The 23,770-nt window shown below is 43.1% G+C and overlaps 1 protein-coding gene across 1 annotated transcript; it reads left to right on the top strand.

Annotated features, from left to right (window-relative positions):
- On the top strand, nt 1-18,688 carry LOC311099663 (chromosome-associated kinesin KIF4-like). Its single transcript, XM_084140384.1, has 30 exons — nt 1-250; nt 593-716; nt 834-948; nt 1,056-1,246; nt 1,483-1,581; nt 1,690-1,856; nt 2,078-2,172; nt 2,698-2,820; nt 3,427-3,602; nt 3,714-3,775; nt 4,605-4,737; nt 4,944-5,002; nt 5,514-5,619; nt 5,949-6,071; nt 6,313-6,486; nt 6,676-6,779; nt 6,992-7,136; nt 7,381-7,491; nt 7,629-7,712; nt 7,829-7,942; nt 8,329-8,484; nt 10,681-10,778; nt 14,269-14,398; nt 14,615-14,896; nt 15,309-15,386; nt 17,010-17,111; nt 17,250-17,417; nt 17,561-17,686; nt 18,018-18,137; nt 18,364-18,688. Exons 2-30 carry the CDS (start codon nt 594-596, stop codon nt 18,517-18,519), a joined length of 3,720 nt encoding a protein of 1,239 aa, XP_083996510.1. The 5' UTR covers nt 1-250; nt 593; the 3' UTR covers nt 18,520-18,688.
- Nucleotides 18,689-23,770: the final 5,082 nt, after the last annotated feature.

Genomic DNA, 23,770 nt, shown 5'->3' with positions numbered 1-23,770 from the left:
GGCGGGCAAGACGAGATCCATGACAAGCACTGACCGAAGTTATCGTTTGAAGAAAATAAACGTTCAGTCTAGATTTCTTACGACAACTGATGCGTGGTTATATGCCATTCATGAACTGAAGCTCTTCTTATTCTATCGTCTGAATTATTTTATTTTTTGAAACGTTTAACAAGCTAGAGGCACACACATTTTTGCGAACGTTAGCTAACTCATTGTAGGGGTGAAGACTAACGTCTTGTCAGCCCCCAAGGTAAGTGACCGTCCTCCTTAACTTTACCTACTAAACTTATTTGGATGGGTAGGGCATGGTAGTGGTATGATTCATAATGGGGGTTAGCTAGCCCGATGATATAGACAAGTTAACGTTAGCTCGCCAGGTGTGCTGGCTAACAATACTAACAGCAGCCGTCCGTAGTATTATCAGATGGGTTTGGTCGGTTGTGAATAGAATCACAATGAGGCTAAAATAGCTTTCAGAAAATAGTTTTCCGATTTGCAAATCTTCCAATGACAACATTGCTTTAAAGTATTGGCCACCCTCTCGAGTCACGTACAATCCTGTTCTGAATCTGTCAATCGCCTGATTTCAAAGCATGACAAAGGAAGATGATAAATCGATCCCTGTGCGGGTTGCCCTGCGGTGTCGACCTTTGGTTGCTAAAGAAATCAACGAGGGTTGCCAGACCTGTCTCACTTTCGTGCCAGGGGAGCCACAGGTCAGCAATCTATTCCACAATACATAACAAAGCACCTGGCCTGATGTTTTATGGATCCCATTTCATAGCTAGCCACGTAAGTACAATTATAGTCTAAATAATTATCTTATCTTGCAGGTGATTGTTGGCACTGAAAAGACGTTCACATACGATTATGTATTTGATCCTACAACTGAACAAGAGGAAGTCTTCAACAGTGCTGTTTCACCATTATTGTGTGGTCTTTTTAAAGGTAGGGAAGACCAACCTTTTACTTTCAGACAGTATTGCCCATAGAACCAGTAAGCAGACACAATGGAATGGGATCAATAAGCTGTATGTTTCTACTTATCTTTTAAGGCTATCATGCTACTGTGCTTGCGTATGGACAGACTGGTTCAGGGAAGACCTTTTCTATGGGAGGAACCTACACGTCGGCCCAGGAGAATGAGCCCACCGTTGGAGTCATCCCCAGGGTGGTCAGAATGATCTTCCAGGAAAGGGAGAAGCATACCGATTGTGAAATCTCTCTTACAGTGACCTATCTGGAGGTGTGTGGAAACCTCTATTATTTATCTTCTTTGATTGTCATAACACAAAGCCATGGTTTGATTGTAATAACAGCCAAAATAATCATTATTACGTTCCTCTTTTCAGAAACTCAAAACAGGGAGTCGTGATGCTCAAAAAGCGAGGATTCTGAATATTGAAGAAATACCTCTTTGTTTCTGGAAGTATCCTGGCCATGTTTTTCTGTAACGTTATGTATACATTTTATTTGCCATAGATATACAATGAAGACATCCTGGACTTGCTCTGTCCATCGGTATCCAAAGATAAACCATCAACCATCAACATTCGGGAGGACCCCAAAGAAGGCATAAAGGTGAGTGAACTGTCTGTAATCGTTGAACATGTTGCATTCATTTGTTTAAAAGGACCGTTTGGGGGAATGTTTTTTAAAATCCAATGTCCATCTGCCGCCCCATCTTAGATCGTGGGCCTGACTGAGAGACAGGTGTTGTCTGCCCATGAGATGGTGGGCTGCTTGGAGCTGGGGAACTCAGCCCGCACTGTGGGCTCTACTGCCATGAATGCTGCCTCGTCTCGCTCCCACGCAATATTCACCATCACCCTGGAGCAGCGCAGGGGGGCAGACAAGTCAGTCTTCTCTTGCTTTCTCCCTTAGATCTAACCTTCTAATGTTCATCCCAAGGAAACGTTGCCGTTCATAAATGTATCTGACACGCAGAGCGGAGCATAAACATTGTTTATATACAAATATCTCTTGATATAGTTCATTCAATTAATTTGATTTAATTTTGTCTGCAAGTTGATTTGTCCTCAGTTCTTCCTTTCTGTTTCCAAATGTGTGTTTGTAGATCTGACAATGTGGTGTCAAAACTACACCTGGTGGATCTGGCCGGCTCTGAAAGACAGAAGAAGACCAAAGCTGAGGGAGATCGTCTGAAGGAAGGTTAGTTGATTACCATTTACATTTTAGTCATTTAGCAGACGCTCTTATCCAGAGCGACTTACAGTTAGTGAGTGCATACATTATTTATTTTTCATACTGGCCCCCCGTGGGAATCGAACCCACAACCCTGGCGTTGCAAACGCCATGCTCTACCAACTGAGCTACATCCCTGCCAGCCATTCCCTCCCCTACCCTGGACCAATTGTGCGCCGCCCCATGGGTCTCCCGGTCGCGGCCGGCTACGACAGAGCCTGAATTCGAACCAGGATCTCTAGTGGCACAGCTAGCACTGCGATGCAGTGCCTTAGACCACTGCGCCACTCGGGAGACTAGAAGCTCCCAGAAGCTAATACTTTATATAACAAGCTTTCATTGACTGTAGTAAGATGTGTGTTTTAGTATTGTTATGGTCAATTATTAGCACAATCTACATGTTTAAAAGACAGTCCCAGTTCTATTTCGATGTGTGATTTAGTTCAGTATCAGAACCTTATTGATTCTCTGCTTTCATCCTGTCTGCTTCAGGCATCAGCATCAACCGAGGCCTGCTCTCCCTGGGCAACGTGATCAGCGCCCTCGGGGACGAGAGCAAGAAAGGCACCGGCTTTGTGCCCTACAGGGACTCTAAACTAACCCGCCTGCTGCAGGGTGAGCGCTCAAAAGGATGGTCAGCTGATGCAGGTGTTGTTGTCACGGGCTGTGGTTGGGCAGTCCAAATCCCAGTGATTACCGCTGGATCTTTCTGGGTCCAGTGTCAATTTAGGATGAGCTTTTAAGTACAATGCAGCCTAACATAACAAAGATGGTGTCATGTGGTGCAAGACCTTGTGCTAGTCAGATGACTGAAAGAACAGTCAAGAGATTTGTAAGTTATATACCCTAAGGCAGGGATGAGCAACTGGCCTCCATCACGGTTGACAACTCCAACGTTGCCCAACTCCCAGAGGGCAAAGTACCTTGGCGTGACCCTCGACAACACCCTGTCGTTCTCTGCAAACAGCGCCGGCTTTGACTGCATGTGTGGGGGTGGTTGTGGGTACGCAGACCCGCGAGCCACTGCGGCACCTCATGATGAGTTCAGATTCTGTGGCCTCCACCCATCAGTTGTCCCTGCCCTAAGGCATTCAACACAACAAAAAGCATTCATCCAAATCCGCCATGTTCTTCTTATATTTAGAATCAGTTATATATATTATACTAAGACTTCATGTTTTATAGTGGCCATTAAATAGTAAATACTGCTCTCTCCATCAGATTCATTGGGAGGTAACAGCCACACCTTGATGATCGCGTGCATCAGCCCTGCAGACTCCAACATTGAGGAGACCATCAACACGTTGCGTTACGCTGACAGAGCCCGCAAGATCAAAAACAAACCCGTGGTCAACGTGGACCCTCGAGCTGCTGAAATGAAAAGCCTGAAGCAGCAGGTGCACTGGCCACCTGACTGAGTGACCGTACAATTTGTGTGTTGGCGACGTTTACATGATTTTAAGTGTCCATTGTTTTGATGGGAACGTTTCCTCCTCTTTTGAACACAGGTCCAGGAGCTACAGGTGATGCTTCTGCATGCACGTGGGGGTGTGGCACCAGTGCTTTCTGGGTAATTACTAAAGCTATAAATTTTGTGATAATTTCCCCAACTATCATAGTCAGGTCCAAAGTTATTGGCACCCTTGATAAAGATGCGCAATTAATACAATACTGAGCTATGTTGCATGCTCAGAGAAATATATTTTGTTAAACAAGTAATAAAGAAAAAAGATGGGTGGTCAAAATTATTGGCACCCCTGTTTTCAGTACTCTAGCACCCTCCCGTTGGGAGGATAAGGACACTGAGCCTTTTTCTAAAATGTTTAATGAGATTAGAGACCACATTGGTCCACATTTTTTGCAGTGGCCATCTCACTCTCCGGACTTGAACCCCATTCAAAAAACTGATTTGAATTGAAGAGGGCAGTCCATAAGCACAGACGAAGGACATCAAGGATCTGGAAAGATTCTGTATGGAGGAATGGTCTACGATCCTTTGCAAGGTGTTCTCAAATCTCATAAAACAGTGTTGTTATCCTCGCAAGGGGAGGGTGCTGGAGTATTGAAAACAGAGGTGGCAATAATTTCTTCCCCTTTTATATATTTATATATTTTTTTAATACAAAATCTTTCGGAGTAATTGTGTTAGTATAAAATAATATAATATCCCCCTTTTTTGAGCGTACAATTTAGCTCAGTATTTGTATTATGTAGTCTTTTTGCACATCCTTATCAAGGGTGCCAATAATTCTGGACCAGACTATATGTCTGTAGTCCTCTATCCATCTATTCAGTCAAAGAGTCTGTCAACCTATGATGACTGGCAGACTGAACATCCATACTGGGAACTTACTGCGAAAAAGTATCTCACTGACTCCTTTCATCTCTTCTATGAAAAGGTCTGAGCCAGCGGAGAACGTGTCTAAGATCCTGGAGAGGACCCGTACCCTACAGGATGAGAACAACAAGCTGAGCCGTGCGTTGAGCGAGGCAGCAGGCCAGACTGCCCTGATGCTTGAGAGGATCATCATGGTGAGGATGAGGACCTGCGCTAGTCTAGGACTGGCTCTGTCATACTGCAGGCCATGCCAACATCACACAGCAACGCTGACTGACCGTTTCGAACCATCCACAAACATATATAATTGTCCTTTTTAGATATTCATCTTTGGAAAGATATTTGGAGATATTACCATGATCGTCACATGTGCCATACTTTTTTGTCACCCCGCCCACAGACGGAGCAAGCAAATGAGAAGCTGCAAAGCAAACTGGAAGAGTTGAGGCAGCATGCAGCGTAAGTCTGAACATCCTTTAGTGAACTAACACTTGCACTTGACTTTTTTCTCCCCTTACGAGCTCTGACTTTGTTACTTTATTGAGGAAAAGTTTACTTACTATGACTGAGATATGTGGTTGTCTCACCTAGCTATCTTAAGATGAATGCATAAACTGTAAGTCGCTCTGGATAAGAGCCTCTACTAAATGATTCAAATGTAAACATTTAAATGTCCATTTTTAATTGAACCTTTTATTTAACTAGGCAAGTCAGTTAAGAAAAATCTTATTTACAATGACGGCCTACACCGGCCAAACCCGGACGACGCTGGGCCAATTGTGCGCCGCCCTCCCAATCACGGCCGGTTGTGATACAGCCTGGAATCGTACCAGGGTCGGTAGTGACGCCTCTAGCACTGAGATGCAGTGCCTTAGACCGCTGCGCCACTCGGGAGCCCATTGACTCCATTGTCCGAATAGGTAATTGGCACCAGAATAATTTGTGTTAAAACACAAGGCTTATCGTTTAGGTGTAAAGTGGACCTGCAGAGGGTGATGGAGACTCTGGAGGACCAGGAGCTGAAGGAGAATGTGGAAGTGATCCAGAATCTGCAGCATGTCATCCTGCAGCTCCAGGTACGGCCAGACGAGGGAGCTCTCACAAACCACAAGCCTGGATCTACTGATGCATGACAGACTGCATTCAGTCCTCTGTGTTTAGCAAGCAAAGCATTTTTCCTCTGAATTTCACAGTAGCTAAGCTATTTCTGTGCAATTTCATGACCTTATTGGTCATGCTAGTCATAAGGATAAAGGACACTTGATTTATTCTGTAACATTATACACATTGCACGTGTCAATGTTTGAATGGCTGGATATATTAGTTCCCTTCCCCATATTCAGTCTAATAAGAAGCTGCTCTGCATCCTGTCTGGGTAATAATGTCTGTGCTCTTGTTCCTCCAGGATGAGAGTGCTGGCCTTGCTGCCACTATTGAGGCGTTGGCTGCAGACTGTGGGGCTGAAGGAGAGGACAGCCCTGATGGGCCAGGGAGTGGCAGCGGCACCCCAACTGATGGCTCTCCTTCAGTAAGTCTGGTCATCTAGAACCACTCATCTAATGGAGAAGGCTGTCTGCTGCAGATGTACTCTTCCTGACATGTATCTGATTCTGTGCAAGTGTTTTGGGATTATTGCATTTTCACTGATCCTATAGAATTGTTGTGCAAGTTGTTTAGGTGTTGTACAACAGATGTGTTGTACGAAACAAGTGTGTTTTGTTACCATACAAACAAACAAACAAACATACATCCTCTTCCCCACCCTTCAGACTGCTGCTGGCAAGGACTCTCCAGAGGGCTTCACTACCCAGCATGCCCTGCGTCAGGCCCAGATGTCCAAGGAGCTGATTGAGCTCAACAACGTTCTGGCTCTGAAGGAGGAGTTTGTCAGGAAGATGTGCCAGAATGACAGCCACCTGGAGCCTATGCAGACTGAACACCAGGTAGGGCTGGAGATGACCGTCCGGAGAGGGGAGAGAAAATATGGGTTGGTTGTAATGGAGGTTTAGAGGGCTGAAACGGGGGAGGCAACACCAGCACAGCACTTTGATTCTTATCCACTGGGAAGGTTTCAAACTAAACTGGTGGAGCAGCTTTTTAATCTTAACTCCTAATTAACGGTTCCCCTCCAGAATAACATCAAGAGCCTGCAGACATCAGTGGGCTCTCTGCAGAAGGAAAAGGAGGACCTCATCCTGGCTCTCCACTCTGCCAAGAAGGATGTCAATCAGGCTAAGTAAGGCTAAGTATTTTAAAAGGGTCTTTATGTTCAGTCTGTATAGTGAATTGATATGATAGTTATCTGTCACAAGAGTTTCCTTTATGATAGCCACAAGCTTGGTGTGTAACACAACTTTACGTTTAGTATAAGCATTTCTCTGCAGTAGAATGGAATCATCAGTCTCATTTCCTTCTGTCTTTCTCCCTCTCTCTCCATCTTTCCACCAGGCTGAGTGAGCAACGGAGGAAGCGTCTGCAGGAGCTGGAGGGTCAGATCACAGACATGAAGAAGAAGCTCCAGGAGCAGTCCAAACTCCTCAAAGTCAAAGAGTCCTCTGTCCGAAGCGTGGCCAAGCTCAACCATGAGATCCAGGTATGACAATGTGCTTGCATCCGGTGTGTCACTGTCACAACACTGTGGGTATACTGCTGAGCTGTGGATATACCAGTTACTCTGAACTAATCGGCACTATTTTTCAGGACAATGAGAGGTTTTCAGTCTGGATCTGATCAGTCAATGGGCTTCTGAAACTAAATGGTTGAATTCGACCTAATTATGGTTTTCTAAGACGTGGTTGTTGATGGCTTCTCTGTTTGTCTGCTCTCTTTCCCTGTAGGCTATGAAGAGTCAGCGTGTACAGCTGATGAGGCAGATGAAGGAGGACTCTGAGAAGTTCAGAGTGTGGAAGAACAAGAAGGACAAGGAGGTTCTTCAGCTCAAGGAGAAGGTGTGTGTGATGTGCGGTAGCGACTCTGTGGCAGACTCACCAATCCACGGATAAGGCACACTGTTCACCACTTTTATTTCCATGTGGTAGATTATTGTTTTGTTTCAATGACAATACATTTCTCACCTCTCTCTCAGGACCGTAAACGTCAGTTTCAGATGGTGAAGCTTGAGAGTGACTTCCAGAAGCAGGCTAATGTCCTGCGTCGTAAAACTGAGGAGGTGAGGCCTAGGTCTATTACATCTAATCAGGAAAACGTGTTTTGTGTCAATTCTTTAATGGCTGTTCGCTGGAACTGTGGTGAGAGGTAGTTCTAACTGTGGGTGTTCTCCTTCAGGCCGCAGCAGCCAATAAGCGTCTGAAGGATGCCCTGCAGAAGAGGAGTGAGGTGGCAGAGAAACGAAAGGATGTCCAATACAGAGGGATGGAGGGAGCAGCCGGGAGAGTGAAGGTCTGGTCAACTATTTGTTTGATTCTGTTTGTGTACTGTGAATTATTTGATCAACGTTTTGTGAGGGGTCCTGGTTTGCAAGAAAGGAAATTATTGCCATAATGTATTATGCGAATGTGCATGCTGTGGTCTAAGTGATTGTGTGTGGTTTGAATGAGTGCTGTCTAGGGTTGCAAAATTTTGGAACTTTCGGGAAAAAAAGTTCCTATTTTTCCCGAAATCCCGGTTGGAGGATTTCCGGAATAAGGAAGGAAAACCAGGGGAATTTATTGAAAGGTCCCAGAATTTTGCAACCCTAGTACTGTCGCTGTGTATGTATGAATTAATTAATTAATGACTGAGTGAGTAATGTAAGCTGTTACCTGAATCTGTGTGTGTGTGGGCAGACCTGGCTCCTGAACGAGGTGGAGGTGCTGGTGAGCACAGGGGAGGCGCGGCGCCACCTGCAGGACCTGCTGGAGGACAGGAAGATCCTGGCAGAGGAGATCTCCCAACTCAAACAACAGATGGAGGCAGGGGAGCGGCCTGCTGCCAAAGTCAGGGTAAGTGGAGTCCCTTTCTTAAAAAGATCAATGAGAATCTGAGCTTTTACTAAATGAAATTTAGTAAATTTCCACCGCTAGGCTACATGAGGAAATGATGCTTCTATATGTTTCTCTATAGGAGTTAGTTAAAGGGGAATGGAAACACTAGGCTTTCGAACACCAACTAACTAAATCGTCAGATTGGTATTGTTGCATCACTGGCAGGATTTCCCAAAAAAGGCTGAATCCCAAAACTGTCTGAAAGACCATGAACTCTGCGGGCATTAATGAGCTAATTTATCTAGTGTCAAACCATATATGAAAACATGATACACATTTTGAAAGCTGAGAAACAGCCATTTCAAATGATATGACATACAATAGCACCACATCAATCAAATGGTAATCAGTCAAGAAGAAATACCTGTGAAATGAGTATCTTATATGAAAATCTATGCTTCCTAATGACGATGGAGAAAAAAATGAGTGTATTAAGTCTTATTTTGTAAGGATTGAAAATCTAAAATCAGAATAGTAATACCTTTTATTGTGAATGAGTTACAGCTGTTTTAGGGAACGGTGGTATTTTTCTAGGATTCTATGTAATGCTCGTTATCAGACACTTATCTGGATTGTAAATTAACTACAAATCTGCACCAAAACATTACAAATTGCATTTAATTTGACATATGATGAGGAAAGACATACACAAGTAATATAATATTAATAAATCAAGAACTTTATTTAAATAACTTTATTAAGGGAAATACATCGTCTCATTCAAACCTGAAAACAAAGTGCAATTTACATCGAAAATTGGAACAATGTAATTTCCTCCTATCTTTCCTCTGACAAAGCCAACACTTTCTAGTGTAGTCCTCCAGTACATTGAAGTTCATCTAGGCTCAACTAGGATGTGAGGGTGGGATTGTCCCTCAGCCATGTCTGCAGCCTCCACAGCATGTTATCAGCCTAGCTATCATAAGCTTTAGGCTTAGTCTGTCCTGGCTCAGAGTGGAAGAGAGATTGACTTCATCACTGCTTGTTTTTGTAAGAGGGGTTGACAAGCTGAATGTACCGAGCTGTCTGTTTAAACTACTATCACACAGCTCGGAAACCCATGCATACCCCACAAGACATGCCACTGGAGGTCTCTTCACAGTCCCCAAGTCCAGAACAGACTATGGGATGCGCGCAGTACTACATAGAGCCATGACTACATGGAACTCTATTCCACATCAGGTAACTGATGCAAGCAGTAGAGTCAGATTTTTTTAAACAGTTAAAAATACACCTTATGGAACAACAGGGACTGTGAAGAGACACACACACAAGGGTATAGACACATGCATACGCACACATTGTGATATTGTTGTATGGTGGTATTAAACATTTTGTATTGTAGATAGGTAGTGGTGTAATAATGTCATGATGTACTGTTTTTTATATTTTGTTTTAAATGTAATGTAAGTGCTTTAATATGTTTGGACCCCAGGAAGAGTAGCTGCTGCCAAGGCAGCTAATGAGGATTCCTAATAAATACAAATACAAATCTTGCAATCAACAGCCAGCAGGCTTACTATTTTTAGGAATAATAGATAACTATCTACATATCTCATTAGGTATTTGTTTATCTAGCTAACTAATAATTATATGGGTATCATACCTTTTACTGGTAAAATGGCAATCCTGCTGCAGCCCTCTCTTGTGGGTGGCTGGCTAGCTAGCTACTGTAAAATCAGGCTCTAGCCAGTTCATTTTAGCTCTTAGCTATACCAATGACAAATGCTCTTCAAATTGATAATATGAGAATTGTATTTTGTACAGTTATCAAAGACAGTATTAACATAAAGACAAGATAAGTGCTAAATCAAGTAGATGGCTAGCTAGCTACCTTGCCTCATTTTGGCGGACTGTCTCGGCTTATCAGAAGTTAATTTCAGACTCATCTTATCAATCTGAAAAAATACTATAATTACCAACATAAAAACAAATTGTATGCAGTTTCTTACCTTTTTAATATTTGTTGTCCTGATCTCAATGACAAAGCTATCAAAGTTGAGAACCCTTTAAAAGTTGTTCAATATAAAAATCATAAAAATAGAGATGTTAAATGCATATTGTTTAGTATTAGTGGATGGAATACATCACTTTGCTTCGCTTTGCTTCCTAAACTGTTTTTACTGTGTTTTCTCTCTCTCTGTACTCCCACAGCGTCGGACCCTCATTATCTCAGAGCTGGAGAGTCAGGGAGAGCTGGAGGCGTCTCTCAGCAAACAGGTAGACAACCTGGGGACAGAGATAAACCTCAGGTGAGTCTGACTAGTACTGACCTTACTTATTACCTCCCGCAGCTGAGGGATTCCTTCTAACCAAAACCTAAACATGGACCTATATTACCTCCCGCTGCTGAGGGATTCCTTCTAACCAAAACCTAAACATGGACCTATATTACCTCCCGCTGCTGAGGGATTCCTTCTAACCAAAACCTAAACATTGACCTATATTACCTCCCGCAGCTGAGGGATTCCTTCTAACCAAAACCTAAACATGGACCTATATTACCTCCCGCAGCTGAGGGATTCCTTCTAACCAAAACCTAAACATTGACCTATATTACCTCCCGCAGCTGAGGGATTCCTTCTAACCAAAACCTAAACATGGACCTATATTACCTCCCGCAGCTGAGGGATTCCTTCTAACCAAAACCTAAACATTGACCTATATTACCTCCCGCAGCTGAGGGATTCCTTCTAACCAAAACCTAAACATGGACCTATATTACCTCCCGCTGCTGAGGGATTCCTTCTAACCAAAACCTAAACATGGACCTATATTACCTCCCGCAGCTGAGGGATTCCTTCTAACCAAAACCTAAACATGGACCTATATTACCTCCCGCAGCTGAGGGATTCCTTCTAACCAAAACCTAAACATGGACCTATATTACCTCCCGCTGCTGAGGGATTCCTTCTAACCAAAACCTAAACATGGACCTATATTACCTCCCGCAGCTGAGGGATTCCTTCTAACCAAAACCTAAACATGGACCTATATTACCTCCCGCTGCTGAGGGATTCCTTCTAACCAAAACCTAAACATGGACCTATATTACCTCCCGCTGCTGAGGGATTCCTTCTAACCAAAACCTAAACATGGACCTATATTACCTCCCGCAGCTGAGGGATTCCTTCTAACCAAAACCTAAACATGGACCTATATTACCTCCCGCTGCTGAGGGATTCCTTCTAACCAAAACCTAAACATGGACCTATATTACCTCCCGCTGCTGAGGGATTCCTTCTAACCAAAACCTAAACATGGACCTATATTACCTCCCGCTGCTGAGGGATTCCTTCTAACCAAAACCTAAACATGGACCTATATTACCTCCCGCTGCTGAGGGATTCCTTCTAACCAAAACCTAAACATGGACCTATATTACCTCCCGCTGCTGAGGGATTCCTTCTAACCAAAACCTAAACATGGACCTATATTACCTCCCGCTGCTGAGGGATTCCTTCTAACCAAAACCTAAACATGGACCTATATTACCTCCCGCTGCTGAGGGATTCCTTCTAACCAAAACCTAAACATGGACCTATATTACCTCCCGCTGCTGAGGGATTCCTTCTAACCAAAACCTAAACATGGACCTATATTACCTCCCGCTGCTGAGGGATTCCTTCTAACCAAAACCTAAACATGGACCTATATTACCTCCCGCTGCTGAGGGATTCCTTCTAACCAAAACCTAAACATTGACCTATATTACCTCCCGCTGCTGAGGGATTCCTTCTAACCAAAACCTAAACATTGACCTATATTACCTCCCGCTGCTGAGGGATTCCTTCTAACCAAAACCTAAACATTGACCTATATTACCTCCCGCTGCTGAGGGATTCCTTCTAACCAAAACCTAAACATTGACCTATATTACCTCCCGCTGCTGAGGGATTCCTTCTAACCAAAACCTAAACATTGACCTATATTACCTCCCGCTGCTGAGGGATTCCTTCTAACCAAAACCTAAACATTGACCTATATTACCTCCCGCTGCTGAGGGATTCCTTCTAACCAAAACCTAAACATGGACCTATATTACCTCCCGCTGCTGAGGGATTCCTTCTAACCAAAACCTAAACATGGACCTATATTACCTCCCGCTGCTAAGGGATTCCTTCTAACCAAAACCTAAACATGGACCTATATTACCTCCCGCTGCTGAGGGATTCCTTCTAACCAAAACCTAAACATTGACCTATATTACCTCCCGCTGCTGAGGGATTCCTTCTAACCAAAACCTAAACATTGACCTATATTACCTCCCGCTGCTGAGGGATTCCTTCTATCCAAAACCTAAACATTGACCTATATTACCTCCCGCTGCTGAGGGATTCCTTCTAACCAAAACCTAAACATTGACCTATATTACCTCCCGCTGCTGAGGGATTCCTTCTAACCAAAACCTAAACATGGACCTATATTACCTCCCGCTGCTGAGGGATTCCTTCTAACCAAAACCTAAACATGGACCTATATTACCTCCCGCTGCTGAGGGATTCCTTCTAACCAAAACCTAAACATGGACCTATATTACCTCCCGCTGCTGAGGGATTCCTTCTAACCAAAACCTAAACATTGACCTATATTACCTCCCGCTGCTGAGGGATTCCTTCTAACCAAAACCTAAACATGGACCTATATTACCTCCCGCTGCTGAGGGATTCCTTCTAACCAAAACCTAAACATGGACCTATATTACCTCCCGCTGCTGAGGGATTCCTTCTAACCAAAACCTAAACATGGACCTATATTACCTCCCGCTGCTGAGGGATTCCTTCTAACCAAAACCTAAACATGGACCTATATTACCTCCCGCTGCTGAGGGATTCCTTCTAACCAAAACCTAAACATTGACCTATATTACCTCCCGCTGCTGAGGGATTCCTTCTAACCAAAACCTAAACATGGACCTATATTACCTCCCGCTGCTGAGGGATTCCTTCTAACCAAAACCTAAACATGGACCTATATTACCTCCCGCTGCTGAGGGATTCCTTCTAACCAAAACCTAAACATTGACCTATATTACCTCCCGCTGCTGAGGGATTCCTTCTAACCAAAACCTAAACATGGACCTATATTACCTCCCGCTGCTGAGGGATTCCTTCTAACCAAAACCTAAACATGGACCTATATTACCTCCCGCTGCTGAGGGATTCCTTCTAACCAAAACCTAAACATGGACCTATATTACCTCCCGCTGCTGAGGGATTCCTTCTAACCAAAACCTAAACATTGACCTATATTACCTCCCGCTGCTGAGGGATTCCTTCTAACCAAAACCTAAACATGGACCTATATTACCTCCTGCTGCTGAGGGATTCCTTCTAACCAAAACCTAAACATGGACCTCACCTTACTGCTAATGCATTTGAGTTTTTTTCATGACTCCACTGCTGAGAAAGTCATCCATATAATTTATTTCAGTTGCATTGCTATGTATTTTTGCACTGTCATTGTAAATTCCTGGCCTACCTCCCCTTGGCTTTCCTGGAGAAATGTTGATGTCATAGTGAGGCGTTGCTCCAAAGCTTTTCACACCTTCCAAAGCATACGCCTTCCCCATCTGTTCTTTGTTAATTCCTGTTGATAGGATATTGTGACGGCTGCCAGATGCAAGTCCTTAGAACAGAGTAATGATATGTGATAAAGTATTTACATTTGGGCAGTTGAATCACATTCATGTGCATTTATAGACTAACATTCACATGTAATGTTCCATGGTTTTCCTCCTAGGAGTGCCCAGATAGCTGACCTACAGCAGAAGGTTCTGGATGCAGACAATGAGGGGCGGTTGAAACAGCGCTGGGACAACATCACTACTATGGTGGAGGCCAAGTGTGCCCTCAAGGTCCTCATGTCAGAGGCAAGACATGAGTTTATTCGCATATCGTTGAAGCTTATTAGTGTCACAAGTTCTCAATGTCTTGAAAAGCATGTCATTCTCTGCCTATTAGCCTACCTTGTAAGCTAATGTTTATTGACAAAATACATGACAACTAAAAATTAAGTTTGACATTTTAGTCTTTTAGCAGACGCTCTTATTCAGAGCGGCTTACAATTAATGTCACCGCCTCCACAGTTGGTGTCTGCCAAAACGACCAGTTCTAAGCTGGAGAGCGAGCTCAAGCAGGAAAAGGGCAACGTGCTGGACCTGCAGAAGACGCTGTGTGACGAGAGGAAGCTGATGTCCACCATGGACATGGAGCACCAGCACCACCTGGTGGAGTTGGAGCAGATGCACCAGGAGAAGGTCCTCTACCTCCTGGGCCAGCTGCAGAGCAAGGAGAGTAAGTCAGTGGAGAAAAAGCAGGAGGAGACTTCAAAAAGGGAGAGGGAGCTTCTGCAGCGCCTCAAGTTCCAGGTCTGTCACACTGTCCTCTCAGCTACTGTGCACACTGACATGTTGGAGGAATGTTCATCATGATCAAAGTCAGGTCTATTTATCAAATGTTATTGGTCACATACACATATTTAGCAGATGTTATTGCGGGTGTAGCGAAATGCTTGTGTTCCTAGCTCCAACAGTGCAGTAGTATCTAACAATTCACAACAATACACACACATCTAAAAGGAAAAGAATGGAATCAAGAAATATATATAAATATTAAGCAATGTACTTGTTTCTGCTATTAATCCTCATTGTCCAAGCAGGTTGATTTGACTTCAAGTTCAGCTCAAAGTGTTGAGTCTTTAAGAAAATACTCTGTCAAAGACTGATCACGGTGAATATAGGTATTCTAACCCCCCTCCAAATTCAATGCCTGTCTCTACAGGAGGATGAGATTGAAAAGATGCGGGAATTGAATGAGCAAAACCAGAGGCTGATGGACGAAAATGAACAATACAAACAGGTAAATGCCCGGATGAGCATGTACAAGGACAATAGAACACTCCAAAGTATGTACAATAACAAAGGTCTACAGTAGGGTTGGGCGGTATCCAGATTTTCATACAGTCATACTGTTTCTGTACCATACCGAGGTATACGATATTACCGGAAGTGCACACAAGGGTCACAATTTTTTTGAAATAGAAAACAATTTAGGCAACAGCGATCTTGATCCAGGACTGGATTGAATATCTTTGCTGTAACCAAGAAGCTTGCTCTTGACATCTAGACACTTAGCTAGCAAGTTAGCAAACCAAATGCATTGCTGGAGCCCTGAGCTGTATATAATTTATTTGACACATCTTAGATATATTGTAGTTATACTTAACTTATACACTCACAGGCCAGTTTATTAGGTACTTGTATTTGTATTGTGTGTCTATCTTTATTTGATTTTCATGTTTCCCCCAAAGCTCCCTCTGCTGGGATCTCTTGATTGGGCCAATACTGGCTGTGAATGTATAATTATGCCCACCTATGAGGTCTTGTTGTTGTGACATTGATTGCCATTGCCATTGCCTTGCACGCTGAAGAAAACGTTCGTGCGGCAATAAAAATGTAAATTTACATTTGTTTACCGGAGTGCTGTCATATTTCTGTTCTTTTCATTATATACGAGGATCCAGCACCTGATTTTTAAGTCAAGCACATTGTTGGTCTTTTCAGTTTATTAGGTACCCCACCCCGTTCATGAAAATGGATGTGGCCGTGGCTTGCTATATAAAGCAGGCATCGAGGCATTCAGTTACTGTTCGATTGAATGTTAGAATGGGCAAAACGAGTGACCTAAGCAACTTTGAGCGTGGTATGATAGTCTGTGCCAGGCACGCAGTATTCAGTATCTCAGAAACGACTGCCCTCCTGGGCTTTTCAAGCACGACAGTGTATGTTTTCCCGAGAATGGTGCGACAAACAAAAAACATCCAGTCAACAGCTCATTGATGAGAGAGGTCGAAGGAGAATAGCAAGAATTGTGCAAGTTAACAGGCAGGCTAAAAACAGACAAATAACGCAGCAGTACAACAGGGGTTTGCAGAACGGCATCTCGGAACGCACAACTCGTCGATCCTTGTCACAGATGGGCTATTGCAGCAGACGACCACAACGGGTTCCACTCCTATCAGCTAAAAACAAGTAGAAGCGGCTCCAGTGGGCACGCCATCACCAACACTGGACAATTTAGGAGTGGAAAAATGCAAGTAGTTCTGGAGGCAAAGGGGGGTGTTGAACCCGGTACTAGGGGGGTGTTGAACCCGGTACTAGATGGGTGTACCTAATGAACTGGCCGGTGAGTGTAGTTATAAGCATTGGCGTAGCAAGCAGCATCTGCAAGGCGTGGGTGACCCAACTCCCCAAAAAGAAAATGGGGTATTGAAAATCATACATTCAGTATTTCTAAATACCCCAGTATACGGTATATCGCCCAAGCCTAATCTACAGGTAACATAATAATAATAATAATACATTTGTAAAGCACTTTTCTCACCCTAGGTGCTAAAAGTACAGGTTATTACATTTCGAAACATTTAGGTCAACTATTTGTTGAAACTGTCCATATCAAGCAACTTTTGATCTGTGTCCTCAGAAACTAACACTGCTCCAGTTGGCCAGTGGGAAAAAGATCAACAACCTCCTTCCAACATCCATTCAGTCCCCAGATGACTCCTTTGAGTACATCCCACCTAAGGTAAGCCACTGGTACGCTTCCTCACCAGTCTGTTTGATATCCAACTGTTAGTGTGAACATTTCCCCCATTCGAGTCTAGGGGAAGGTGACCCTGACCTAGACCAGTGCTGAGAGGCTGGTGTTCTTTACCTCTTGCAGCCTAAAGGCCGGCGTTTCACTACAGCCAGGGCTCCCCTGAAGATGGCCATCGACATGGAGGAGCTGGAGTCTACCTCCGAGTCAGAGGAGGATGAGTGGTGCCCTGAGAAGAATGAGAGCGGCCGTAACAGAAAGAGCTCCAATGTAAAAAAAAACAAGGCTACAGGGGTGAGAACATAGACATGATGTATAGGAAATCATTTAGTGAGACCGGGGCAGCACTGTCAGTAGTTTTAGAGATGATCAGATCTCTATTCTCATGTATTTGTAGTGTTAAATGAATTTGCACATCTGTATTCCTCTTCCTTCAGTGTGCCTGTAAGGGTCGCTGTGGCAACAAGCTGTGCCGGTGCCGTAAGGGAAAGATGAGCTGTGGGGAGAACTGCCAGTGTGACCATGAGAAGTGCCGCAACATGGACAACCAGACGTCCAGTATAGTAAGTTAAAATTGTCCCTCTGTCAGATATAAATGTATGTATACCATAGGCTCCCTACATTCAATAATAATAATAATAATAATAATAATTGGTCATTTAGCAGACGCTCTTATCCAGAGCGACTTACAGGAGTAATTAGGGTTAAGTGCCTTGCTCAAGGGCACATCGACAGATTTTTCACCTAGTGGGCTCGGGGATTAGAACCAGCGACCTTTCGGTTACTGGCACAACGCTCTTAACCACTAAGCTACCTGCCTCCCTGTGTGGGAGACTATTTCATTGTTTGTGCATTTTATTTTTCATAATCATTTTCCTCTCTTCCTAAAATCAGGACTCCAGCGAGGTCACCGACGATGGGTCCAAAGATTTAGTTTCTATTCCCCAAGACCCCATGGCCATTAGCTCTGGGGACGCCACCTTCTTTAAACCACCCTGTGTCACTCCCACCAAGGTAGGCACATCAGGGCGGTGACATCATACCAGTAACAGACTCATCACACTCTCTTAAACAACATCACTGTTTTAAGCCTAATGATGCCTTGGGTAGTGTTATGGTTGAATCTGGTGTGGTGGTATTATTTTGCACAAAGCGGCGTCTTAGGTGGGTATTGGGTTTTTCAGATCATGTCCTTATTTATTGTGCTGAAAATACTATCTTTCTTGCTGTGTTCTTATAGCTTGTGAGGAAGACTATCTCAGTCGAGGAGGAGGAGGAGGAGGAAGAGGATGAAGAGAGGAACACGGCCAGCTTCTTGAAGAAGAAGAAGCGGGTCCTTACTAGCTTCCAGAACAGCTTTTTCTCTGGATGTACGCCCATCAGGGAAGAGTCTTAAGATGGGCAAAGCATGCTAGTATAGACAAAAGACATGCCAGAACTTAGCCTCTGCTATAGGATAGTCCTTTTATCTGTTTGTGTGTTTCAGTGTGTTGTTGGTCATTTTTCAATGTCTTTTAAATGTCCTCTTCTACGTTCCATGTAATAAAGTGTAGCAATTGATTCTTAATGAGACACTCTTTTATCTGTCTAAATCTTAGAGGGCACAGGTAAATGTACTTACTGTGAACTGCTGTAAAATGGCCTAATTATGAGGGCTAAAATACATCAACGAGACAATTTTAATTAGACGATCATACTAGGGAATTATTTTGTCACTTGAAATATAAGCGTTTAATCAGTTGTATGTAACTGATTTTCTATCAATAGAAATTGATCATTTCTTAATACTCATTTTTATCCATAATAAATTAATAATTCATGATTTTTCTTTTCTGTGGAAGATTGTTTATTTGTTCCATAGTTAATCAATCTAAAAAAAATGTACTCGCAGATGTCTAACAAAAACTTTGACAAATCCAATTATCACCCCTTCAGTATGAAGGATTCTGGATCAGCTTTGCGATGTTGTCGTTAGCATTCCCAACCTTTTTAATGCTTCAGTCCAGGGTTAATTTAACATCCACTCTGTCTGAACTGCTGCCATTTTAAGACTCAGTCAAAGCAATGTGGCTATGGGGGCCTCCCGAGTGGCACAGCGGTCTGAGGCACTGCATCGCAGTGCTAGAGGCGTCACTACAGGTCTGGGTTTGCTCCCGGGCTGTGTCACAGCCAGCCGCGACCGGGAGACCCATGAGGCGGTGCACAATTGGCCCAGCGTCGTCCGGGTTAGCCGGATTGGCCGGCCAGGATGTCCTTGTCCCATCACACTCTAGCGACTCCTTGTGGCGGCCGGGCGCATGCATGCTGACTTCGGTCGCCAGCTGTACGGTGTTTCCTCTGACATTGGTGCGGCTGGCTTCCGGGTTAAGCGAGCGATGGGACAAGACTGTAACTACCAATTGGATATCACGAAGTTGGGGAGAAAAAAAGGTGTAAAAAGTACCACCAAAAAAAAAAAATGCCAATGTGGCTATATTGAGTTGGGAAAAACCTTTCACGCCACTTCGATACCGAAGTTACTTTTTTGTAGCAGGTTAGGGCAATTTACGCAGCAGGTTAGGAGACTGAGGTTACAGTTCGCGAAAATGCCCTACCAACCTGCTACGAAAATCACTTTGTATCGAAGTAGCGTGAAAAGAGTGTCCCATATAAAGACAGCATAGGCCCAAATTAAAAATAGCAGTGAATCTGAGAGTGCACTTTGAAACCAAATACCTTTTGCTGAAATGGACAACGGCCCAGGGGGATTTGGATGGTAAGAGGTCTGGAAAAATGTAACGTGAGACCAAAAATGACTGTCCTGTAATATCCTAGCCTGAGGCCTTGCTTATGCACTAGCCAAATACTCCTACATTTGACCTGACTGTATTTTGAATTGAGTTTCTTTATTGTTCATCCGATATTGGATTGCGTTATCTGATGTTTAATACCCACTTTAAGGGATATGTTCTATATGATAGGTGACCGATAAGGCCATTTTAGAGTGAGGTTTGTGTTGGATCTGTACATGGCTCTTAGTTGAGTGAATGAAGCAGAAGTGATTTTATAATGCAGTCAGTGTCTGCAGAAAATTCAAACCAGTCCTATGTTCAGTAGTAATTACACAGAACAAAAATAGAAACGCAACATGTGAAGTGTTTTTCCCATGTTTCATGAGCTGAAATAAAATATTCCAGAAATTGTCCATATGCACAAAAAGCTTATTTCTCTCATTGTTTGCACAAATTTGTTTACATCCCTGTTAGTGAGCATTTCTCATTTGCCAATATAATCCATCCACCTGACAGGTGTGGCATATCAAGAAGCTAATTAAACAGCATGAGTGGTTTGCTGATGTCAACATTGTGAACAGAGTGCTCCATGGTAGCGGTGGGTTTATGGTATGGGCAGGCATAAGCTACGAACACAATTGCATTTTATCGATGGCAATTTGAATGCACAGAGATACCGTGATGAGAACCTGAGGCCCATTGTTGTGCCATTCATCCGCTGCCATCACATCATGTTTCAGCATGATAATGCACGGCCCCATGTCACAAGGATCTGTACACAATTCCTGGAAGTTGAAAATGTCCCAGTTCTTCCATGGCCTGCATACTCACCAGACTTGTCAACCAAATAGCATGTTTGGGATGCTCTGGATCGACATGTACAACAGCTTGTTCCAGTTCCCGCCAATATCCAACAATTTCGCACAACCATCGACGAGGAGTGGGACAGCAATCAACAACCTGATCAACTCTATGCGAAGGAGATGTCACACTGCATGAGGGAAATGGTGGTCACACCAGATACTGACTGGTTTTCTGATAAAAAAAAGAGCTATCTGTGACCATCTCTATTCCCAGTCATTTGAAATCCATAGATTAGGGCCTAATGATTTTATTTAAATTGACTGATTTCCTCATATGAACAGTAACTCAGTAAAATCTTTGAAATTGTTGCATGTTGCGTTTTATATTTTTGTTCAGTATACTTCCCTGTCCTGAACATATGAATGTCGATGAGGCTTAGGAGCCAGTCAAACATTGGATTTCTATCAGTGAATAGCTGGCGGCATCACTCCACCGAGGGTCGTCAACAGTCCAAACTGCTGAGGTACATAGTAATTTAGCAATAGACTGTGTGTGTCCTTGGAGTGCTATTGGTTTGTTCTGTCGGTGTCTGACTGGGCCAAGCATGCTTGAATTGTGATCCAAATATTTTCGGTTCATAGCCTATTCAAACATTCGATTTGTATCATGTTTTCAAACCTGCTTAATATCATGTTTCGTATACACATCAGTAAAACTGAGCTCACTTGAAATTTGGAGGTAGATGTCACCATTATAAGTATGAATTGGTTGACAGGGTGCCTCTAAGTTTGCCCAATATGGCAATAATTTTGCAAGAGTAAATCTCTACTGACCTGAGTGTCTGGTGTATTTGTCAGTGAGGACCATGCTCCTCTGCCTTGGAAGGGATTAGATGAATAACTCATATCTGTCTCTGTCTGGAGGAAATTGGTTTCATATTAAGAGTACCTGGAGTCCTGTTGCTCACATCTAGCCAGAATATAGACATCTCCCCAGCTAATGTTTCTTCCTGCCTCTTCTTGCCCTTTAATAATGTCATAATTGTTCACCATTACAACCATCATTGAGCCAATTACATAGATCACAAGTGCACATGTATAAGGTTCTTGGAGGCACTTTCTAAATTCAGCAGCTGGCATTAAACTTGTAGAAGTGTGGATAAAGTAATGCAGCACATTAACTTCTTGAATGTCATGTATGAAAAATATTTCCAATTTCAGTACAACACATAACATCTTAATTATATCTGGCACAATCACAATCTGGTGTTTCACACTGTACCTCTGTGCAGCTGTCCAACTGTTAAAAGATGCCTCGGGCAGGCAACAGAGGATCTACCTTCCTGGAATGTGGAGAATGCTTCCTTTCAACTGCACACGAGAACGACAATGCCTACAGGAGAATCATTTGAAATGTTTCGATACCTAAAAATGCTGAACCTATGTCTCCTGTGACAGTCACAGTTTTGAGTTATGGCGATGACATACGAAGTAAATACATTTCTGGGAGATGGCCAGTTTTGGCCACCATCTAAATCAAGTTTTTAGCTAAAAAAAATAATTGTTCCAGGAAAAAAATCGCCAGGAAGTCAGCTACAAATTAGTTTAATTTAGGAAATCTGTTCAAGTATTCCCACGAATAAAAGAGACGTGATCGTGTCTTGATGTAATCAAGGTATGAAATGATTGTTCTTTTAAAATGCAATCTCTTTTTGGGCTTAGTTGTGGTCAATTTGCAGTGTAGAAATTATTATAATTATGTTCTGGCCCCTGACCATCCGCTCCGATAAAAATCGGCCCGCGGCTGAATCTAGTTGCCTACCCTTGCTCTAAATATTGAGAAATGCACAGAAGAGCTGTGCACAGAAGAATGTACCTGTCTAGTGGAAGGAATGCTGATGGCATACATTTACAAACTACTCTTGTCGTATTGTGTGGGTGTGCATGTTCATGGTGTGATGCTCAGCCTAATGTGAATAACAAGTAGGACTATTCTATTAATTGTATTTATTTATTATTTTTAAACGACAACAAAGAAGACTAAGCTATTCAATAAGTATGCTTTTTAAAAGCACACACATTGCCTATAGAAAGTCTACACCCCCTTGAACTTTTTTTCAAATCAGACATGGAATATATCTTTAAGCATGGTCAAGTGAATAATTATGCTGTTGATGTATAAAATATTCTGTGCTATCCGGTATCCTTGGGAGTTGAAGTTGACATTTAAAATGGTAAGGGTTAAGGTTAGGTAAGGGTAGGGGGTTAGGGTTTTTAGGGCAGGGACGTCTCAAGGATCCCTGTTAGCACTGGCATGTATTAAACCACCCAGACTCATCAAAGATGCAGTTGTCCTTCTGAACTGAGCTGCAGGACAGGAAGGAAACTGCTTAGGGATGTCACCATGAGGCCATTGGGGATTTTAAATAATGACCCAAATGATAGAGTGAAAAGAAGAATATAAATATTCCAAAACATGTATGCAACAAGGCACTAAAGTACACTGAATAAAAATATAAATGCATCATGCCACAATTTCAAAGATTTTACTGAGTTATAGTTCATATAAGGAAATCAGTCAATTGAAATACATTAATTAGGCCCTAATCTATGGATTTCACATGACTGGGAATATAGATATGCATCTGTTGGTCACAGATACCTTAAAAGGTTAGGGGCAGGGATCAGAAAACCAGTCAGTATCTGGTGTGACCATCATTTGCACCATGCCGCGCGACACATCTCTTTCGCATAGAGTTGATCAGGCTGTTGATTGTTGCCTGTGGAATGTTGTCCCACTCATCAATGGATATGCGAAGTTGCTGGATATGGTGGGAACTGGAACACGCTGTCGTACGCATCAATCCAGAGCATCCCAAACATGCTCAATGGGTGACACATTGGTGAGTATGCAGGCCATGGAAGAACTGGGACATTTTCAACTTCCAGGAATTGTGTACTGATCCTTGCGACATGGGGCCGTGCATTTACTTACCAAGACGACAGTGAATTTTCCTGAGTGACCTAGTTACAGTTTTGACTTAAATCTGCTTGAAAATCTATGGCAAGACTT

The sequence above is a fragment of the Coregonus lavaretus genome, assembly GCF_964263955.1.
Source record: "Coregonus lavaretus genome assembly, chromosome: 24".
NCBI lineage: Eukaryota > Metazoa > Chordata > Actinopteri > Salmoniformes > Salmonidae > Coregonus > Coregonus lavaretus.
Note: the sequence above shows the minus strand (reverse complement) of the source record. Positions and strands in the feature narration are given on the sequence as shown.